The sequence below is a fragment of the Anguilla anguilla genome, chromosome 4 (genome assembly GCF_013347855.1).
Source record: "Anguilla anguilla isolate fAngAng1 chromosome 4, fAngAng1.pri, whole genome shotgun sequence".
In the NCBI taxonomy this organism is placed as follows: domain Eukaryota; kingdom Metazoa; phylum Chordata; class Actinopteri; order Anguilliformes; family Anguillidae; genus Anguilla; species Anguilla anguilla.
In genome coordinates this window covers 47,233,412-47,252,960 of record NC_049204.1, presented here as the reverse complement: position 1 = coordinate 47,252,960, position 19,549 = coordinate 47,233,412, and the positions used below count along the sequence as shown (strand labels likewise).

Sequence of the window (19,549 nt, the reverse complement as noted above, 5' to 3'; positions counted from 1 at the left end):
CCGTACCGCACCCCACCCCGGCCGTCCTCTCTGCCACCGCCACTACCCGCCTGTGACAATCACACACACATCACCTCGTCTCTGCTCTGTGACCAACTGTCGGACTGACTGACTAAGTGAAGCTATGGTAAAAGAGTTCTCTGAACATTCGCCAGGCGCTGATGTGCATATGCGATACAGGAATGATTTTGTCTGTGTGAGGTGTTTGTGTTTGTCATTTTTTATTTAGTTTTTTCAATGGCAGCTGCATGTACTAAAACTTATCTCCGTAAACTATCATTTGGTTATCTGGCTTCCTGTTGAAGACTGCACATGTCCTTGTTGAACACTCAGTAATTACATCGTCCTGTCATGCCTGTCTGAGAATGTCAGCTAGTGGGAACTTGCACAGCCGCTGTCAGGTGAGAAAACACCGTCTTTCATTGTCTGTACAGCGCTGCCTGCAACAAGGTTTATTCACAGGATACATAATGCCTCTTTTTTGTTTCTTCGTTCAATTAAATTTGCTTGAACTCAAATCAAATTACTATTATAGAGTGTGTGTTCAGTGTAGCTTGGTCATTTGTGTTTTGAGACTTCTGTGTACCTAAACCAGAAACAGGAAGTCTGAGAAAAATATCAAGACTGTGAGCTTGGTTTAAAACCAAGACCGAGAGAGGATCAAGAATAAGACATATTATGTGTGTTGCTGCACTGCACTTCATCAGTGCTAAGGCTATGAATTACTGGCTTAAGGCTGGAACCTACACAGTCCATCAATTGGTTGTTGTTGATGGCAGTATATTGTGTGCTTTCCTAGGTCTGAGCCTTTCACAGATTCCAGAGTGCAGCCTATGCTGTAGCTCTAGAACCTTCCACATCACCAGCAGAGGGTGCCAGACACATGATCAACAGACGCTGCATTCAGACATTCTCAGACATCTCAGTATTGCTCTGCATTGTGCGTGTGTGCACGTGCATGTTAAAGATGCATCTGATTCTGCTCAAGTCAATAATAGACCTGAATAATATCATATAAAACAATGCATGCTTGCAACTTTTTGTTCTTCTTTTTTTTGCTCACAGAAAGTATCTTCTATGCAAAGGTGCTGTTGGGTCTTGTTTGCATAATTATTGCGCCCGGTGAAATCACCCAGCCCAGAATCAGCTTTGCCGGTGCCTACGGTTTAATTGTCTCTTTGTCGGGGGAGGAATGCTTTGATAGCGGTGTGTGGGAAGGAAGTGGGCAGTAACCTGCCGGGCCCGAGGAATGCTCATCTCACATTGTACTGACAGGAAGTGGAAAGTACCTTCACCGAGCAGACACCGCAGCAGACCGAGGAGAGGGAGGAGGGAGGGAGGGGGGAGGGGGTTATAGCGGTGTTGTGTGAAGACAGCCGACAGTCCTCAAAACAGAGAGTCTCAGGCTTCAGGTCCGCTCGCCGCTTGCGTTCAGTCGCGTACTGAGCCCTGGCTTCTGCAGGGATGAAAACCAACACGGAGGTCCTGCCCCCACGAATACCTCTGTGTCATTGATTTAACGCTCTGGCCTAGGAGTCATGTTCAGCTTGTGTGACCCCTCTCCTCACACGGTCAATATAATCAATATAGTTTGCTCTCCATCGTCCACTGTTTTTTTTTTTTTTAAATGACTTACCCAGCTGTGACATTTCTAAACACGCTCACACGCATACAGGCTGCGTATGTTAATATTTGCAGTGGTGTTGCTATCAGTGTCCTTGATTAAAGCCAAGGCATACTGCTGCTCTTCTTCGCAGGTATCCCACATACTGTGGCACTGGACTAACTAAAGGGATGTGATTAAAGTTGTATGCACCCCGAATCACAGCTTCTCTCTCAATTGCTAGCATGTCACGACCCAGTTCTTGGATGAATTGATGTTACTGTGAATTTTGTAAATATTGTGTACCTCTGAGTTCGCTGCTTTGTGACTGCGGCGGATTGGTATTCTGGAGCTAGGCTAAAATGTCCATGCAGATGAAATACGCAGAACGTCAGTGAAAGGTGAGTCAGTCTGACAGCCTCTGTCAGCCCTGTCTCTGGAATTTTTCTGTGTCTGTTACTGTATTCAGTGACTAAGCCCTATTGGGTCTCTGCGATTGGCTCCACTGTCAATATTTATGTGACAGGGAAGGGCACTTCCTGTTTTCATAAGCAGATGGTTAAAAAAATAAAAAAAATACATGTGTTGAGCGGTGAAATGAATCGCTCACCTCCCAAAGTGGGTGGTTTGGTTTTCCAGTTTAAGGCTGGGCTTAGCCCTAATTACTACCCACTTTGTGAAAGTGTCTGCCTTAGAGGAGCCTCTTCCTGGCTGTTACAGACTGCAGGATAAGATTATTGAAACTAGCGTCCTGGCAGGGATCCGTGGGTAAAGCTCGCTAATCCCAATGAGGAGTCGCTGCTGATTCAGTGCAAATTCCTCTCTGATGAGAGCTGGGATTTTTAGGCCTGAGGGAAGGGGGAGGGGCGCGGGGGCTTGTTTGATTCCCCCCGCGCTTTAAGACCCCCTCGTACAATGGGCCGGCAATTCACTCTAGCCGGGAGGCGAGAAAAGCCGTGAATGGCCCCGGAATGCGGGAGACAAACGAGCGCGCCCGGCGGGAGAGCGGGAATGTGTGAGGGCCATTGTGCCACGGACTCTCTGTCGGGATGTAAACACCGTTTGCCGAACGCACTACCTCCACCTCTCACAGGATGCAGGGTTCAGAGGTCAAACTATGGAGGGAAAAAAAAAGATGAAGCGTGCGAGCGGGCTCCTATGGCTCTGCACTCCGGAGGGCTGGGTGCGGAGGAGGGAAGATCTACTTTCTGCAAACCTGCCAGGGTTCCCTACCCACTCCGCTGTCAAAAAAACTGAGTCAGTTATTGACTGGAACTCTGAGACACTGACAAGAGAACTCAGCAAGTAACTGACCTGTACCTGTTGGCAATGTTCAGTGCAGCAAACAGCCTCTTAGTTTTAAGTCGCACCTTGTAGTGAGATTGCATGTATTTATGAGTGTGACGCTCTGTTTAAAAGGAGAACCCAATACAGACATGATCATTCAGCTCCACTCATTAAACTCCTCCCACTCTATATTGTGAACTCTTGACCGCATTCCATTGCTTTTATATGCATATCAGGGAGCCATCAATCATGCTGTTATGCCCTTGTGTGTGTGTGTGTGTGTGTGTGTGCGCGTGTGTGTGTTTTCATTTTCACCGTGGACTTGGTCTCCTCGTCTCGGTCACCAAAACACTTGCCTCGATACCAAAACAACAGGGTCACGTCCGTCTATAGTAATAATTAACAGAAACACATTGTGTTTGGTCTGCGGTTCCAGACTTGTGATACGCCGCCAGAGGACGTGAGCGGCGGGGCTGGCTCTTCCCCCTCGGCGCTCCGCGCGGCTGACTCAGAGCCCGCTGGCGGCTGAGGCTGCGCCGTATTGGCGCGTTTTCAGACAGCGGACGCAGGCTAGGCAGAATGTAAGTCATCCACTTAGAGGAGCGCGTTAGCGTCCAGGCTACGCTGGAGGAGTCGCGCACGACAGCGGGCCCAGAATGCATCACAACGACAGATGCACTGGTGGGAATCATTAACCACCGGCGCCGTTCGTCACGTGCTCCGCCGCCATCCATCACGGAGATGAGCGGCTCTGATAAGGGGCAGGTTGTTATGGCGATTCCCTCTCTGCACCCTGGTGACAGTTGGGGCATATCACCCTGTGAGAGTGCATGATGGACATATTCAATGTGCTTTCTTTTGTTCTCTGTGGCAACCATGGCGATGGCAGTTTTTTTGTTGTGCCAACACATTTTTTGAGCCTTTGGAATGTGCAAATGACCCAGGTTAATGTATTAAACCTGATTTTACACTGGAAAAAATAATTTGCTTAGGTTACAATTCAAAAGATAAATCCGAGCTCTTTAAGGCACTGCTGTCCTCTGTCTCAGAGTGGTAACTACCACAGGATTGTGGTTATTTATTCACATTCCTTTTTCAGCATTTAGGATGAGTCAGCTCAGCAGTGATGTCAGTGATAAATATGACACACAACCAGGAGCTTTGACACAGAGGAACGGATTTTTTAAGTCAGCAGTTGGTATAAACTCTGAATGTGACTTTGTTGTGGGTGAAGAAATCAAGCATTCAGTGTGTGGGCACTTGCCCCTGTGCGGAAGCAGGAATGTTAACACTGAAGAAAATGGCAGCTAATCTTATCCTTTCGTGTGTCTGAAGTTACTGTTTAGTCATCCAGCCCCAGAGCTTTTCAGCTCTCTGCTTTTACACTCACCCCCAATGGGGCTTTTAACGGTTTGTCTCAAAACAAAAGAATGATGGATTTCTTCATTTGGTTAAAGATTGTCAGGGGCTTTAGCTGACAATGGTTTGTGCTGGTCGACAATGGGAGGCTGTCTGTGCCCTCCAGGCAGTTCTAATGAGAAACCGTTTGAATTTAAAATGCGTCCCGGAACTTTCTACAAATTCCTAATGCCACCTCAGTCAGAGATCATTAAATGTTTTTTTTTTCATCTCTGCGTGGCAACAAGCTATCAGCTTTAGCAACAAAGTTAGGATACGGATTGATTGGTATCTGGGTGAAATATCCATTAAAAGAATAATTTAAGAGCTTTTTTCCTTTGTGTTGTTTTTAAATGTTAGGGAAGACGGCGGCTGAGTTCTTAATTGCAGGAAGCAAGGCTCCTTTTGTGAATGAAAAGTTCAGACTGTAAATGGCTCATTAAAGCATTTTTAAAGTGCAATCATAAAAGTACATGTAAGAACACTGCTAAATCTGGCCTAGCACATCATGTCTTATAACAGTACACATGCTGTGTAGGAAATCCTGTCTGACCTCAGATTTGAGTAGAACATCTATAGGCTGTTCCCTGTGGCACATGTGTATTGTTGGTGTGTGTGCGCATGCGTGCATGTGTATGTATGTACGCACACGCGTGTGTGTTTGTGTGTTTGGAAGAGAGAGAGAGAGGGAGACAGAGAGGGAAAGAGGAAGAAACATATAGAAAAAAGAGCGAGAGAGCCTTGTCCATTACCCTATCAGCTGAGATGGAAGTGTGGCCCCGCCCCCTTCCCCAGCCCAGCTGCACTTTGCTCTGCGGTTGTCAGTGACAGGTTGGTGACGCGGTGACAGGCGTGGCCTCGTTCCCAGTGCATGGCGGGTGCGCGGTTATCAGCGGTGACTCAGAGCCGTCTGCGAGAGGCCCCCCCGAGGGCCCCGCTCTGCGCCACTCATCTCCCAGTCATCTCCGCCCCCCCCCCCCCCCCCCCCCCCCCCCCCCCCCCGGCCAGCTGGGCATGGCCGAAAGCGACGCTCAGATCTCTCTCTCTCTGTCTCTCACGCCGGAGAGGCGGGGTTTGGAATCAGGCCGGGGGAGGCGGGGTTTGGAAGGCAGCCGGGAGAGGCGGGGTTTGTTGTGCTGGCGGTGCTGTATCTTTCATAGTTTAGAGTTCAGAGCGTTGAAGGCGGGGCTAAGAACGCATAAGAATACAATCAACAATAACAACAGCAGGTGTGTTCTACTGCAGTCAGTGCTTATGAAGAGATAACCGTGTTAAATGGAGCTCAGTTATAAACGCTGTAATCTCATATCTGCTTTCAGGGTATTTGTGCTGAAAGTATTACATTTACAACTTCCGTATCTACAGGTGTGTTATGCAAAGTCTTATCACTGTTTAAAGGTTTAGGAGACAGGCTAATTCATTGATATATGAAACACGTTTTTTTTTTTTTGGAATGCTTAACAGTTGTATTTGACTTCAGGAAGACAATATTATGGTGGGAGCAATAACGTTTTATTTTTTCACGGTATTGTCTAAATATCTGCAACGATTTAATGGCTGCTGTCTGGAATTTGGAAATACGTCAGTGGCACACTTTTTAATCGGGCCAAATTAACATTGCGGCTTCTGGAAGGAAACCCAGTCAGCCAATGTTTATGTGTGAACTTGGCACGGAGGAAAGTAGGTGACTGCATACTGTTGCCTAACAAAGGCGCAGTCGACTGCAAAGAGCGTGTTTGAGCTGTAAACGCTCCTATCTAATCAGATGAAGTGATTTCCATCGTTTGTGGCATTGTGAAGACTGTTTACAGGAGTGAAGCTAAGGACAATGACAGCGGGTGGAAGATAGATCGCTGCAGAAGCATGCCCCATGAATACGGTAGCTTGTGTATGTACAGTCTGCATGGAGGGCCCTTCAGATGTTCCATATTTGGTGTTTAGTGTAGCAGGTGGTGTCATGATAAGAACTCTAGACAGTCTGCCCTGGGTTTGAATCCTGCAGGAGACCTTTGTACAGGTAAACATTTATATTAGGCCCCCTTCAGAGGCAATTCAACTGTAAATGGTCACTGTATACTCAAGGTGTGAAAAACCAGGAGCGTTGCTTCTTCCTGGATTATGTGCCCTGCCTTTGATCTGGAAGAGGCAGGAAGGCAGACTCGTGCCTGTGGAAGTAGAAGATGAATGGGTGATTGGGTGAATGAATGAATAGATTTTTACAGTCCCTTTTATCCCAGCATCTCAACGACCTTTACAATGAAGTGAGGTTGTGTATGTGTGTGTGTGTGTTAGGGGGGGGGATTCACCTGGCATTCATTCTGCCATTTTGTGGCAGAATTCCCACACATCAGCTGAGTTGGAGAGGGGGGGATTTGTAAGTTGAACTCCAAGGGGAAGAAGATCTAAAGCAAGCGCACTGCACTGGCAAGGAATCAGTCCAGCTTTCCTGCCAGACACAAAGCTTGGCTTGTACAGGGAGTTTTGCCGATTTAATTAGTTTCTTGCTACACTACAAATCTGAGCCAGCTTTAGCCTGTGGAGGACTGCTACAAATGCCATGTCTGAGTCGTCTGAATGAACGTTTGTTTCATACCACTCACCGACCTCAGGTCAAAGGTCGGGGGTAGGGGGGTGCTTCTCCAATGACGCCCTGTCTAAAGGAACGGTGGGTTATTCCCTCACAAAGAAAACACTGTGTCCTTTTAAAAGCAACAGTATCCATAAAGAATGCAGGCAGAACCAGTGATAACTCCTTTAAAAATTCCAGGTGAGGTCAACTTTGGACTGAGGTCAAAGTTATTCCCCATTTTTTTGGAGAAAGATGAGAGTGTACAGACTGTATAAAATCTGAGGTTGATGGTTTCAGGGTTTTTTGACCTATGAAACATGTTTTTAATAAATAAATAATTTGAGACTGGCATCGTCTGGCGACTCAGACGTGACGAGGAGGCTTTTTGAGGCTCGTTGGATTACTTCCTTCATGAAGGGAGTTGCATGTGCGATTGATTTTACTGCCTGTTTAAAACTGATGGCTTAGAGGCATCACATTACCTTTCTCCAAGAATGCTGGTAAATGACGCCCATAGAAATGGGACTCAAAAAACAGGTTTATGGAGTTCCCTTTGTGCCACTTACAGACGCGTAGCTCATCAGGTGAAATCCCCTGCGGGGTAAACGGTCAATGCTAGCGCTGGTTTTATGCATTAGCTGTTAATTGAAAACATGCTTCCATCACGGCTGTCACGGAAGAAGCCAGAAGCCTTGTGGACGTGGTGCGGTGTGTGTGTGTGTGGGGGGGGGGGGGGGGGGGGGGGTGTGGGGTAGATGAATGTGCTGGTGTTGGTGTCCAGATTCTGGTCTCCTCAGAACTGGTCTGCTTATGTTCGCTCTCAGTCTGTTGCTCACACTCACAAGTTCAGTAGCACAAAGACTGTCAGGCCTAATCAGCAGTGACCCTGTGCACTGTGCAGTGTGTGTGTGTGCAGAGCGAACCGTGTGTGCGGTGTGTGTGTGCAGGGTGGACCGTGTGTGCGATGTGTGTGTGCAGGGTGGACCGTGTGTGCGGTGTGTGTGTGCAGGGTGGACCATGTGTGCGGTGTGTATGTAGTGTGGACCGTGTGTGCGGTGTGTGTGTGTGCAGGGTGGACCGTGTGTGCGGTGTGTGTGTGCAGGGTGGACCGCGTGTGCGGTGTGGACCATGCGTGCGGTGTGTATGTAGTGTGGACTGTGTGTGTGGTGTGGACCATGCGTGCGGTGGGCATGTAGTGTGGACCGTGTGTGCGGTGTGTGTGTGTGTGGTGTGGACCATGCGTGCGGTGTGTGTGTGGTGTGGACCATGCGTGCGGTGTGTGTGTGGTGTGGACCGTGTGCGGTGTGTGTGTGTGCAGGGTGGACCGTGTGTGCGGTGTGTGTGTGGTGTGGACCATGCGTGCGGTGTGCATGTAGTGTGGACCGTGTGCGGTGTGTGTAGTGTGGACCATGTGTGTAGTGTGGACCGTGTGCGGTGTGTGTGTGTGCAGGGTGGACCGTGTGTGCGATGTGTGCACAGGGCCAGCGCGAGAGTGTTTGTGTAAACAGCTAAGCCAAACGGGCCGCAGTCAGCTCGGCAATTAAAGGAAACCCTCTGAAGAGAGGATACATTTTACTGGCATGACTGTTGTCGTGGAGACTGTATCACAAAGGACTCGGGCTGTCTGTGGAGTTGCAACAGGAGCAGACGGCCCAGTCGACCGAGGGGGGGGCAGTGAACCTGAAAGCTTGGGGGCCGTTCCGAGCCTGTCTCCTCCCCACCGCAGTGCAGCTGGATTTGGGCTGTCTGTCCCAAAAAACGAGGGAGAGCAGCGCCTCTTTCTCTCTTTGTGTGGCGCGGCCCGTGACTCCCATGTGGAAGAGTCCATGTCTGGGGGGCGAGGGGGGGAGGTGCAGCTGTGCTCTCTTTGTACTTTATGCAGAGATTTCTTTTTGTGAAGTGGTGCGAGTCCTCACACTCGACTGCTGTGTGTCTCAGTTGTAAAACAGCGTCGTCTGTTGGAGTCTCCCTCTGCTGGATAAATCTATAAACGGAACTAGAAGTAGTTCTACTCCCTTTTCTTTTTGGGCCCAATGAAGTGTTGCATTGAATGGATTTTTATCCCTGCCTGTCTGTCTGTGGGGGGGGGGGGGGTTCTTTGATACTGTGTAGCCTGGGGGGAGGGGTTTCTTCTGCGACGGCGCTGCTGTTCACACACCCTTGTCGGCATGGGGTTTTTGAAGCATTTGTCAAAGCAGGCAAGAATTGGACGTGGGCCAAAAGAAAGCTGTCATTCATGAACACTTGGACTGTGGCATTAACAATACAGGGAGCCGGCCTTTCCCTGGGGGGAAAGTTCTGTTAAGCAAAATATTCACTTTAGAAGTTCCTTATGTAGGATTCACCTAAATAATATTTGTTTTTAGTTTCCATTTTTGAATATATATATATATAATTATATAATTTTTAATGTTTGTACATGTCCCAGTTCATGCAAAAATATAAAAATAAAGGTCCGGAGAGAATTTTTAATTTTATTTTCAAAAAGGCTGCGCTGTGCATTTTTTCCTGGAGGGAAAACGGTGTTCCCAGCGTCGGTGCGGCAGGAGCCTGCGATCCGTTTCCTCCCGCTTAACGGGGGCCGGGATTCCAGTGTCACATTCCAGCTCCTCGGCTCTCCTCCGCTGGCGGGCAGACCGCGCCTCCCCGAGCCGCGCTGGGAGCAGGAGGTCCGCTGGCCGCGCCGCCGTCACGTCGCGTCACGGGCGCCGAGCGCCAAGCTCTCTCCCTGGCCTCGGAGAACTGGCGAGCGCTCTCGCACTCGGCCTTTTATTTTGATACGATTTCCTGGTTTTTTTTTCTTTTTTTTCTGTCGTTGAAAAAAAAACAGCGCATTGTCAAAAAATCTTATTGGCTTGGATGCATTTTTTCTCTTCTGCGCAATCGTTGGAATCCGTTTTATTATGACTGTACCATCTGGATAATGCCGTTCACATAATATCTGTTATTTATTTATTTTGTACATTTGGCTTCCCTGAGCTCCATAAACCAGGCCTGCTTGTTGGCTTCCTCTTGTGTCCTGTGGAAGTGTTGATGTGGATAAAACATTAGGCTTGTAGGCTTAACTTTACGGAAAAAGTAGATCCTGGATCGGAGTTGAGCGACATATTTGAGAAGTCTCGTGTTTGTGCAGACCTGTCATGAAAAAGAGGTGTGAGCCAGGCCATAATCCTGAGGCAATCTACTGCAGTCATGTTTCAGAGGAAGGCCAGGCGTATCAGTCACAGGAAGTCAACCCCCTATGAAGTCATCATACCTGTTCCTGGTTTTTCTGTTGTCTTCCTGTGGCATGTGAACCGCCACACACGTACCCACCAATCCCAGTCTGGGGTTTAACCCTTTAGGGTTTCTCCAGCGCTACAGACAAAGACAGCTCCTTTTCTCCTCTCACTGAAGGAAGTGGGGGGGGGGATTTTTTTTTTGTTTTTGTTTTTCCTCATTTCATATTCAGTCTCCGAGCTTGGCGAAATGCACCAGTAAGCCCGTACAATGCGCAGGCTTGTGAAATGGCGGGGAGGCCGAAAGCTCTGCTATTCAGCGCTGACATGAGAGGCATCCTCCCTGGAGCTGGGCTTCCTGTGAGCCTGGCCGGTTTGGGGTCCCTTCCCAGATTTCTGACAGAGCGCAGAGGCCAGAGCGAGGAGGCAAACACAGTTCACCCCCCCACCCCACCCCACACGCACACACACACACACACACACACACACACGCACAAAAAAAAATCCTCCTGCATTGTAGAGGTTAGCCGTTTGTGTTAGGCTGCGCTCCCTGCCGCCTGAAAAGCGCGTCCTTTGTCGGTTATTTATGAGCCGCTCTGCGGCCGCGGCGCAGATTCACTCTGGCTCCGGCCTTTTCTCTCTCTCTCTCTCTCTCTCTCTCTCTCTCTCTCCAGCTGCTGCTCGGTTAGAGCGCCGTTTAAAAGGGGCGCGCGCTGACCCATGGCAAAGAAAGTCGGGACCGCCGTCCTTTCGCCTTTTTTAAAATCTCGGTCACACTTGCTTTGTCAAAATAACGTCTTTCTCATATGCAAATATTGCTGATATGATTTTTTTTAAAAAGCTTTCCCGTTTATGAGAACAATATAGACAAGTGATATTGACAGTTTTTTATGTTTCTAAAATCCCTAAAATTGTATTAATATCATGACATGACCACCTTTATTGGGGGTAAATACGTGCCTTTCACTGGTTAAGGAAGCACCTTCTGAGCAAAACAGCGTGGCCATCAGCGTGACGCTGTTACGAAGTTGACATGATCTCTGGTTATGAAAGTTCAACAGCCCATTCCAGTCAGCGGGTAATGTGTTTGTTTTTCACAGTCCATCTGTACTGGCAAAGTCTCCACGTAGATCAGTTTTACTTGTCAGAGCAGCAACAGGGCCCACATAAACGGCCTGGCTTTCTTGCTGCGGTGTAAGTTTACTTGGCTGTGGGAGGCAGTGTGCTTCGTAGAGAGTCTTACTGTGGTTCGGCATGTTTGCTACTTTATGGATTAAAGGGGTTCTGAAAATTCACTGTCCTAGTTACTGGATTCATGAAGTGACCTACTTTTAGAATGGAAATCAGAGCTGTGACTTGTTTTGTTTGACGTGCGCATTGTGTTTGTGTGTGTGTGTGTGTGTGCGCATGTGTGTGAGTGGGTGTGTGTGTGTGTGCGTGTGTGTGTATGTGTGTGTGCATGATTGTGTGTGTGTGTGTGTGAGTGTGTGCATGAGTGTGTGTGTGCATGCAGGTGCATGTGCATGTGTGTGTGAGAGATTATTCATCCCTGTGACTTGTACTGTAAAGTTGATTCAGAATTGCCAGGGTATTCCAAACCTACGTTCTGTTTTGTAATGTGAAACAGGACAGGAGGAAGCATTGAGGGGCACAGAGAGACAGATAGGAACAGAATCAAGTGGGAGAGAGGGCAAGAGAAACAGAGAGAGATGTATAGAGGCAGAGTGAATCAAAGAGGGGAGAGTGAGAGAGAGCGAGAGAGACAGACAGACAGGGGGTGGCTTTTCCTGACAGTTCTTTTGGTGCTTGTGAATGCCAGGCCTGTGTAGGCCTGCCCCTACAGCTGAGTATCTGCTCCATGGACCAGGAAATGAGGGCGTAGAGTGCGCAGCTGGCCACTGTACAGCCTTCATGTGGCAGCGGCACTGTCTGCGTGCACGCACACACACTCACACACACACAAGCACACACGCACACACACACACACACACTCGCTCTCTCTCTCTCAATGTCACTGTCTTTCTCTCTCTCCATTTTTCATTTCCAGTTCTAAGGTGCTTTACTGACTTGACCCTACACAGTGGCAGCAAAAAAAATGTGAGGAAGAAATAATAAACAAAATAATTATACCGCTAATAAAAACAGATTCAACGCTATTAAATTCTATAATTGAATTTTGTATACATAAAAAAAAATCTTTCTCTCACTCACGAACACACACAAACATGCCTGCACACACACACGCGCACGCACGCACGCACACACACACACGCAGATATGAAAGCAGTGATCACTAGGCGTAGGCTCCACGCGCACTGTCATACTCAGCAGCAGACAAAATGACACTTGAGGCTCTGACAAGCTTTGCACTGAGCACTTTGCAGCTGCTGTTGGCAAAATGACAGGCATACGCATTCTAAATATGTAATAATATCAACACTTCTTTTATATTTATATTGTCTTGTTAAGTGCCACTTCACAGTCTGTTAAATTAGCTTTCAGTGTCTAACTGGCAGCGAGTTGCAGACTATTGTGTAACTCACAGATCTGCCCGATCCATTTGTGAGAGAATGTGGCTTCTAAGAGATCTGAGAGGAGATATCAGTCACATTTGTCCTCCAATTAAATGCACAAACAAGACTGTTTATCTTTTGCCGGCGATCATAAACAGCCTAATTAAACTGTGTGGCGTAAGCTCATTAAGACACAACATATGTGATGCACCTCAGTGGCCTGTCTCATTTGTCTCGGGCTCCATGGCCCAGATTGTGATTACACAGTTCAGCATCTCCTCGCGGCGCTAAATTTAGCCCCGCCGGGCCGCTCTGATTATACATTAGACGCGTCGGAGGAAGTGCCGCTGCGTCGGGGCCGCTGCGTTGGGGGCGTGAGGCTCCCACGCAGTTACGCAGGCAGTCAGCAGGGAACCCCGTCGCGTTCGAGCGGGAACTAGTCACGGCCCGCGCGCGTTCCCCACCCCCCTCCTCCCGTTTCGACGGATGTCGCTTTCGCACCCCGCGTGGGCGCATTTTTAAAAGCAGGAAATAATTACAGGCTGCCTAATGTCAAGCTTTCAGGTGGACTTCCCATTTCCATCTGTGCCGTCGGAGCGAAGGCCCCCCCCCCTGTCTCCCCCCCGTCCGTGTCTGGGCATTCTCCTGTCCGTGTGTGTGTGTGTGCGTGCGCAAACGCCGTCTGTCTGTGTCCCGCTCACCGCGCTTCGCCGTCTCGTTCGCGTCCCGCCTGGGCTCATGCGCCACGTTTTTGTGTCCCGCAGTGTCGTCATGCATCACCACCTACAAGAAGACCCCGCCCCCGGTGCCCCCCCGCACCACCACCAAACCTTTCATCTCCATCACAGCCCAGAGCAGCACCGAGTCGGCCCAGGACGCCTACATGGACGGCCAGGGCCCGCGCAGCGACATGACCAGCCAGTCGGGCCTCAGCAACTCCACCGAGAGCATCGACAGCATGAAGGCCCTGACGGCCGCCATCGAGGCCGCCAACGCGCAGGTGCACGGCCCCGCCAGCCAGCACGTCAGCAACAGCACCATCACCATCACCGCCACCACGTCCGCCATCGCGCAGATCGCCGAGGACAACAAGAGGGACGCCTTGCGGAAGTGCCTGTCCATCGGCATACAGGTGAGCGGCCGGCCCGCGAGGGCGGGGTCTGTCTGCGGCTCTCGCGCGCGCCGATGCGTCGGGGCTGAAATGAACTTTGCCTTCTGATGTCATCCCAGAGCTCCCGCCGGAGCGGTAGGTAGGTATTTGTAAATGTTTAAGCCGTCGGTCATGATGTTGACCTTTGCGAGCGTTTGGGCCATGGCAAGAAAGCGTTTGATTGTGTAGTAATGAATCACCCTTCCTCATGCGCAGCCAAATTACATGTTATGAGTGACCTTCAAGACAATGAGTCAACTTTACTCAACCTCTATATATGCACTTCCTCCTTCCTCGTATTAATGTTGTTGTTACTGTTGTTTTTTATTGGGAGTGTTAAGATAATTGAATTCCAACTGAAAATCTGTTCATTAATTGAAAAATTCCCATAATGTTATGTGAAGACTTAGCTGAATTTCAGTTTGCTTCCTGAATGGACTGATTTGATATGAAACTGATCCCTGCTGGTCCCACATGATTTAAGAAGATGCTAAAGGACTCTCATGTGGCCTCTTCCTCTCCAGGTGGATGGGCCTGAGGATGCCCTGGCCCTGGAGGAGCACTCCAAGTTCCAGTCGGTGGGGATCCAGGTGGAGGACGAGAGGTGGTAAGTGCATTTTGTGCACTTCTTGTGGTCCCAGCGTCTCGACGGCTCTTCGTTCGCCGTTCATCAGCTGGAAGGTCAAATGCGCGATTCGGCAACACAAGCAAAGCACTGCAGCTCATTTATAAACATGAGCCTTCGTAGGCTGCACTCCGAGGCTCTGACTCCTGTTAGATTGGATATCTCATTTAGAGGATGTGGCATCCAGGATAAAGCCTGGAGTGCACAGACTCTGAAAGTGACGGACAGTTGAGGACAGGAGCAAATCACGCCTCTGAGATCTGGTGAAAATGGCGCGTTAAATGATTTGGCGGGGGTCGGTTTCCAGTCACCAGTGCTGTCACGGGAAGGCCGGTGATTTGCATTTGAAATGCAGGCAAGGCAACGGCGGCATATGGATTCTGTAACGCAGTGCGTGTGTGCGGGGTTGATAGACACTGAGAGGCTGCGAGAGAGTGTAATCTGAAACAGGAATGGAGAGAGAGAGAGGGTTTGAGGGGAGAAAGAAAGAGAAGGAGGGTTGAGGAGAGAGAGAAAGAGAGGGAGGAGGAAAGAGAGAGAGAGCAGAGAGAGAGAGGGGTGTGAGGCAGGGGAAGCGTGCGGGAGGGAGGGCGGGAGGTGGGAGAGGCAGAGCGGACGTGTTTGCGTGTGTAACGGGAGAGCCAGGGACTGCAGGCTGGTGCCGCGGGTGACGTCAGCGTTGCGGGGAGTGAGGGGCAGCGGTCAGTAGACCAACCAGGGGGCTCAGTGACAGCTGTCAGGGGAGGCCATCTGTTCCCTGCATCAGTGTTCGTGTGGCTCAGGCTGCACCGGGCCAGTGGGATGAAGGCAGTGGGTTTCTATGTAGCTTTTTTTTTTTTCTTTTTTTTAAAATCGCGACTCACAGTTGTGGTTAAACACACCCCCATCTGCCTTGACAATGGAACACAATTGCGGAGACACAATCAGCCGCGCCATCTTGACTGTGTCACTTCAGCGTCCTAACCAAACAGAACGGGCAATTGACCTAGAAACGGGAATAGTCACTTCCTTTAAGGGAGTGCTGGGCCACCGTAACGAGGCCTGTTCACTGAGTTGTGTAATGAGTTGTCTCCCATCGTAAATTATTAAAAGAAGGTTGTCATTACATTTTGTTTGAGGCTCCCAAAGTGCTTGTTTGTTTCTTTTTTTTACCATTGTTACTTTTGTGTCAACCTGGTGATAAAAAATGACAATTACAATTTTTTTTTAAAATCCTGTCGTTTTCCACCGAGTTCATCACAGAAGTTTAAACGTTTAAGTCTCACGGTCCTATCTGATATGTGATAAACCTCAGGGGGTGAGGTGAGGCTGATAGGGCTGAGGGAGCAGCCCTGGGTGATCTGTAGCGCCCTAGCAGGAACCCACGGCTCCCATCGGCTGCCAGGGTAAATATTAACACAGCCACGATCTGTCGAAGACGCTTCCAGCTCGGCGCTAATGGCTAACGAGTCCGTTGCTCATTAACAGCGACGCGGCAGCGGTGTGAGCTCTCAGTCGCCTTCTCCTCCTGCTCTCTCCCTCCCGTCTGCTCCTCTCTGCTCCGTAGCCAGGAGCTGGCTCACGAGCTGGGGGGGGGGGTGGGGGCTCAGGCCTGTCAGTGAGTCAGGAGCTCGCACGGAGCCGCGCTGGCGTGCGGGGGGGGGAGCGAGCGGCGGCCCGGCTTCTCGGAGGTCGCGGCAGAGCTCGCTGGCGGGAGATTCCCAGACGGTGAGAGAGCTCCGCTCTCCCGCGGCGCTGCGGCCCGTAAATCCCAGCGTAGCCAAACGACCAGCGAAGAATCCTGGGAGGTTGGACGCCGTCGTAGCCCTGTTCCGAAGGGGTTTGACCCCCTGGTCCCCCCGTCACAGGAACCCCAAATGGCGCTCCGTCCCAGGACCAGACCGCCGGGGCATTCCTTGGAAAATCGTATGTGGCGACCACACACAGCAGCAGTGCCGTTTGTAATTACTGTCCCAGGAACACCCTTTTTATTCTGGGCTGCAGATGTAGAGTGGCTGCTGTTCCAGCATCCTGCTGCTTCTGATTTTCTTAAATGATTGAAATATGTGGTCCATTATTCCTTTGTTTGAGCTGAATTGTGGGGACGGTTGTGTTCAGTGCACTATGGGAAGGGAAGGTGCTGCATGGTGGGGGGGGGGTGTCTGCTGTTGGCAAGTAGTTGTTTGGTAGAGAATGCAATAAAAAAACTTTTTTGAATTCTAATGATAGGTCTAACATTAAATTAAAAATGAATATCCTGCACGTTGCTTTCATTAATTTTCTTACTACACATATTCAAGTTTCTTTTATACTTTTTACTTTCTAAATTTAACTTTTAACATTTTTCTCAGGAGACATTTAACTGTATAATTTACTTCCCATTTAATTGCCATAATTGTCCACTAAATTTGATTTCTGAATGATCCAGAGATTTCACCACCAACCACACAGGGAATGCTTGGACATGAAATGTTGGGGTGCTGCTATTGTAACATACAAGAGTGGGGCAAAGGAAATTTTAACGCACCTCACATCGTCTAACAAACCCAAGCAAACACCAGCATCAGGTTGAGCGTGCTTTGCTTGTCAGTATTACATGGTTTGATATATAGCTGTTCATTCTGGTTAAACACCAGCGGTGTCTGCAGTCAGGTTTGTGTGTGCCTTTTGATCCAACAAACATTGGGAAAGCCAAGCTTCTTTACCAGCTCCATGGCAACAATGGGCCATGCACTCAGATCTCAACTCAATTGGAAGTCAAAAAGGTTGGACTTTTGAGTACATATATCAGATGTACACTTTGGCACTAAAGTTCCTGCATTTCATTACTTTTCCAACCATTACTTCCCCTGTGGTATTTTTTAATGAGGCAAAGGCAGTACACTAATTACAGCCCATTTCACTTTTTTGCTGTTCAGTCACTGTGACTTGATCAGAAAATACTAAACAATTAAGCAATCTCATAATATGGACATCATGACTTCGCCCTGACTGAATGTTTATAGCCATTCACAATGCCTGAGGTATCCTAGCAACCCTGTTGTTTACTTGACGGGACAGTTTTTTTTTCTGTGATCCCCAAACAGATGAAAACCTGCTTCACTACCCTGTGGTGTACTGGACCTTTGCCGCACTTCGGCTTTTGCCAGGTGGTTGTTACGGTGCAGTGTGCCTTTAAGAAAATATTCAGTTTCTGTTCCAACCGCTATCAAAACATTCAGCACTGGGCTACTGTTCAAATGTCGGGTCAGTGTGCCAGTGTCCCACAGGAATGTGGCATTATTGTGATAACAACATCGAGATGAAAGGCTGAACGTTGGACATAGTCTGTCAGAGTTGTGACAGTTCATTTTGGCGATGCAGGGGCTTGCCTTCATTTAAGTTCTGCAGGAACAAAATACTGTATGCACGACACCTGTCTTCTATATAAATTCTTCGCCTGCAGGTTTCTGGCTTTTATGACATGAAAATAAATGTCACATCCACTTCATATTTTATATCCATAAGTGTCTTTGAGAAACCGGTATATTACGACGGTCTTTAAAACAGGCACAAAGTCTCTAATGATGTCCCAATTTTCCCTCACAAAAGCATTACTTGCTTTTCAGCCTTAAGCTGCAGGCAAGGCTAACTGTGTGAGGTATTGCAGAATGTAAATTAGTCTGTGGTGGGTGGACCCACTGTGGCCAGGGGCTGGATTTAGGGTTGTCACGGTATCCAGCTGACACTGGTGTCATCAAGGCACAGAATATGCTTTAATCGTGCAGTTCCTCGCCCACGCAGCTACCCAGAAGCGAGCTGCAGTGGTTTAATGTCTTAGTTACTGCAAATCCGTGTGTCTAAAACTGTCTTAAAATGGTGCCGCTGGGACCTGGGTAATAGTGTCTGCTTACGAGAAGACAAACGCTAACATGTGTACTCCTAAATACACGTAGGCTCTTGCACTCTGTTGTTTTGTTACCTTGTCTGTGTTTTTTTAAATTATTTTTTATTTTATTCTCTTCCATTTTTGTGGTAGAAAGCTGTCCTTTATGTCTGACCCTGCCAGCAGTAATATCACACAGGGTTTTCAACAGGAGCTCTCACTGACTATAAATACACGGCCTTGTCGTATACGAAGAACAACAGGACAACATAACTTCATATCAAAAGTGAAACACCGCTGTCAGACGCCTACGCAGTAGGAATTCACTCTTGAAGTGCAATAGGAAAACAAAGCAAAACGAGGCCGGCGGCTCAGCAGTACCTTTGTAGTTAGCGGGGTTCGTGTTTTTCACTTCCTTGTTATTCTTATTCATTTTTTAGACGCACGTATCCAGAGAAATCCCGTTGCGTGATGCAACAAGTGCTCATCACAGGGCATGTGAGAGCAGGGGCATGGGTACAGAATAGCAAGCGAGACATTAGAGTAGTAAAGCACCGTGCTAAGCATGGCAGTGGGCACACAATTAAGCGCAAGAAAGACATTTACTTTTACCTGCCTATGTGTCTGCTAATTCAGTGATTATTTCTTTGGGTGATTAAGTGTCCCATTTGATTGGCTCCTGACTGTATTTAGAGTAAGGGACCAGCTCCCGGAGTCTTCAGAAGCCTGTTTGTCCGTGCAGTGAGTGGCCTTGCCTTCCCAGTTCTAGGCAGGAAGTTGTTCTGAAGCTGTTAAAAAAAAAAAAACAGGCCAGAATGATTAAGGCCAGGCAGTTACGGCAGCCACCTGCTTGGGCGAGTTACTCTTTAACTGCAGGCTCTCACTGTGTGATCTTGTGGGAGAGAACAATTGGAGTAGTGAGGTTGAGCTGAGGTCTGAGCAGTGAGTGAGTTGGGGAGGCTGTGTGTTGAGTTGAGGTCTGAGTAGTGAGTGAGTAGGGGAGGCTATGGGTTGAGCTGAGGTCTGAGCAGTGAGTGAGTAGGGGAGGCTGTGTGTTGAGTTGAGGTCTGAGCAGTGAGTGAATAGGGGAGGCTGTGTGTTGAGTTGAGGTCTGAGCAGTGAGTGAGTAGGGGAGGCTGTGTGTTGAGTTGAGGTCTGAGCAGTGAGTGAGTAGGGGAGGCTGTGTGTTGAGGTCTGAGCAGTGAGTAAGTAGGGGAGGCTGTGTGTTGAGGTATGAGCAGGGAGTGAGTAGGGGAGTCTATGTGTTGAGTTGAGGTCTGAGCAGTGAGTGAGTAGGGGAGGCTGTGTGTTGAGTTGAGGTCTGAGCAGTGAGTGAGTAGGG

General features: G+C 48.8%; 1 protein-coding gene across 11 annotated transcripts in view; it reads left to right on the top strand.

Annotated features, from left to right (window-relative positions):
• The window catches only part of dlgap1b (discs, large (Drosophila) homolog-associated protein 1b), a 166,222-nt gene that overhangs the window by 137,440 nt on the left and 9,233 nt on the right, over window positions 1-19,549 (top strand). For 10 of the 11 annotated variants that reach the window (XM_035415762.1, XM_035415771.1, XM_035415767.1 and 7 more), the window contains 2 exons: window positions 13,353-13,720; window positions 14,263-14,345. In XM_035415762.1, the coding sequence (XP_035271653.1) occupies window positions 13,353-13,720; window positions 14,263-14,345 (451 nt within the window). The remainder of the gene's footprint in view (window positions 1-13,352; window positions 13,721-14,262; window positions 14,346-19,549) is intronic. The other variant, XM_035415769.1, reaches the window with a different exon arrangement.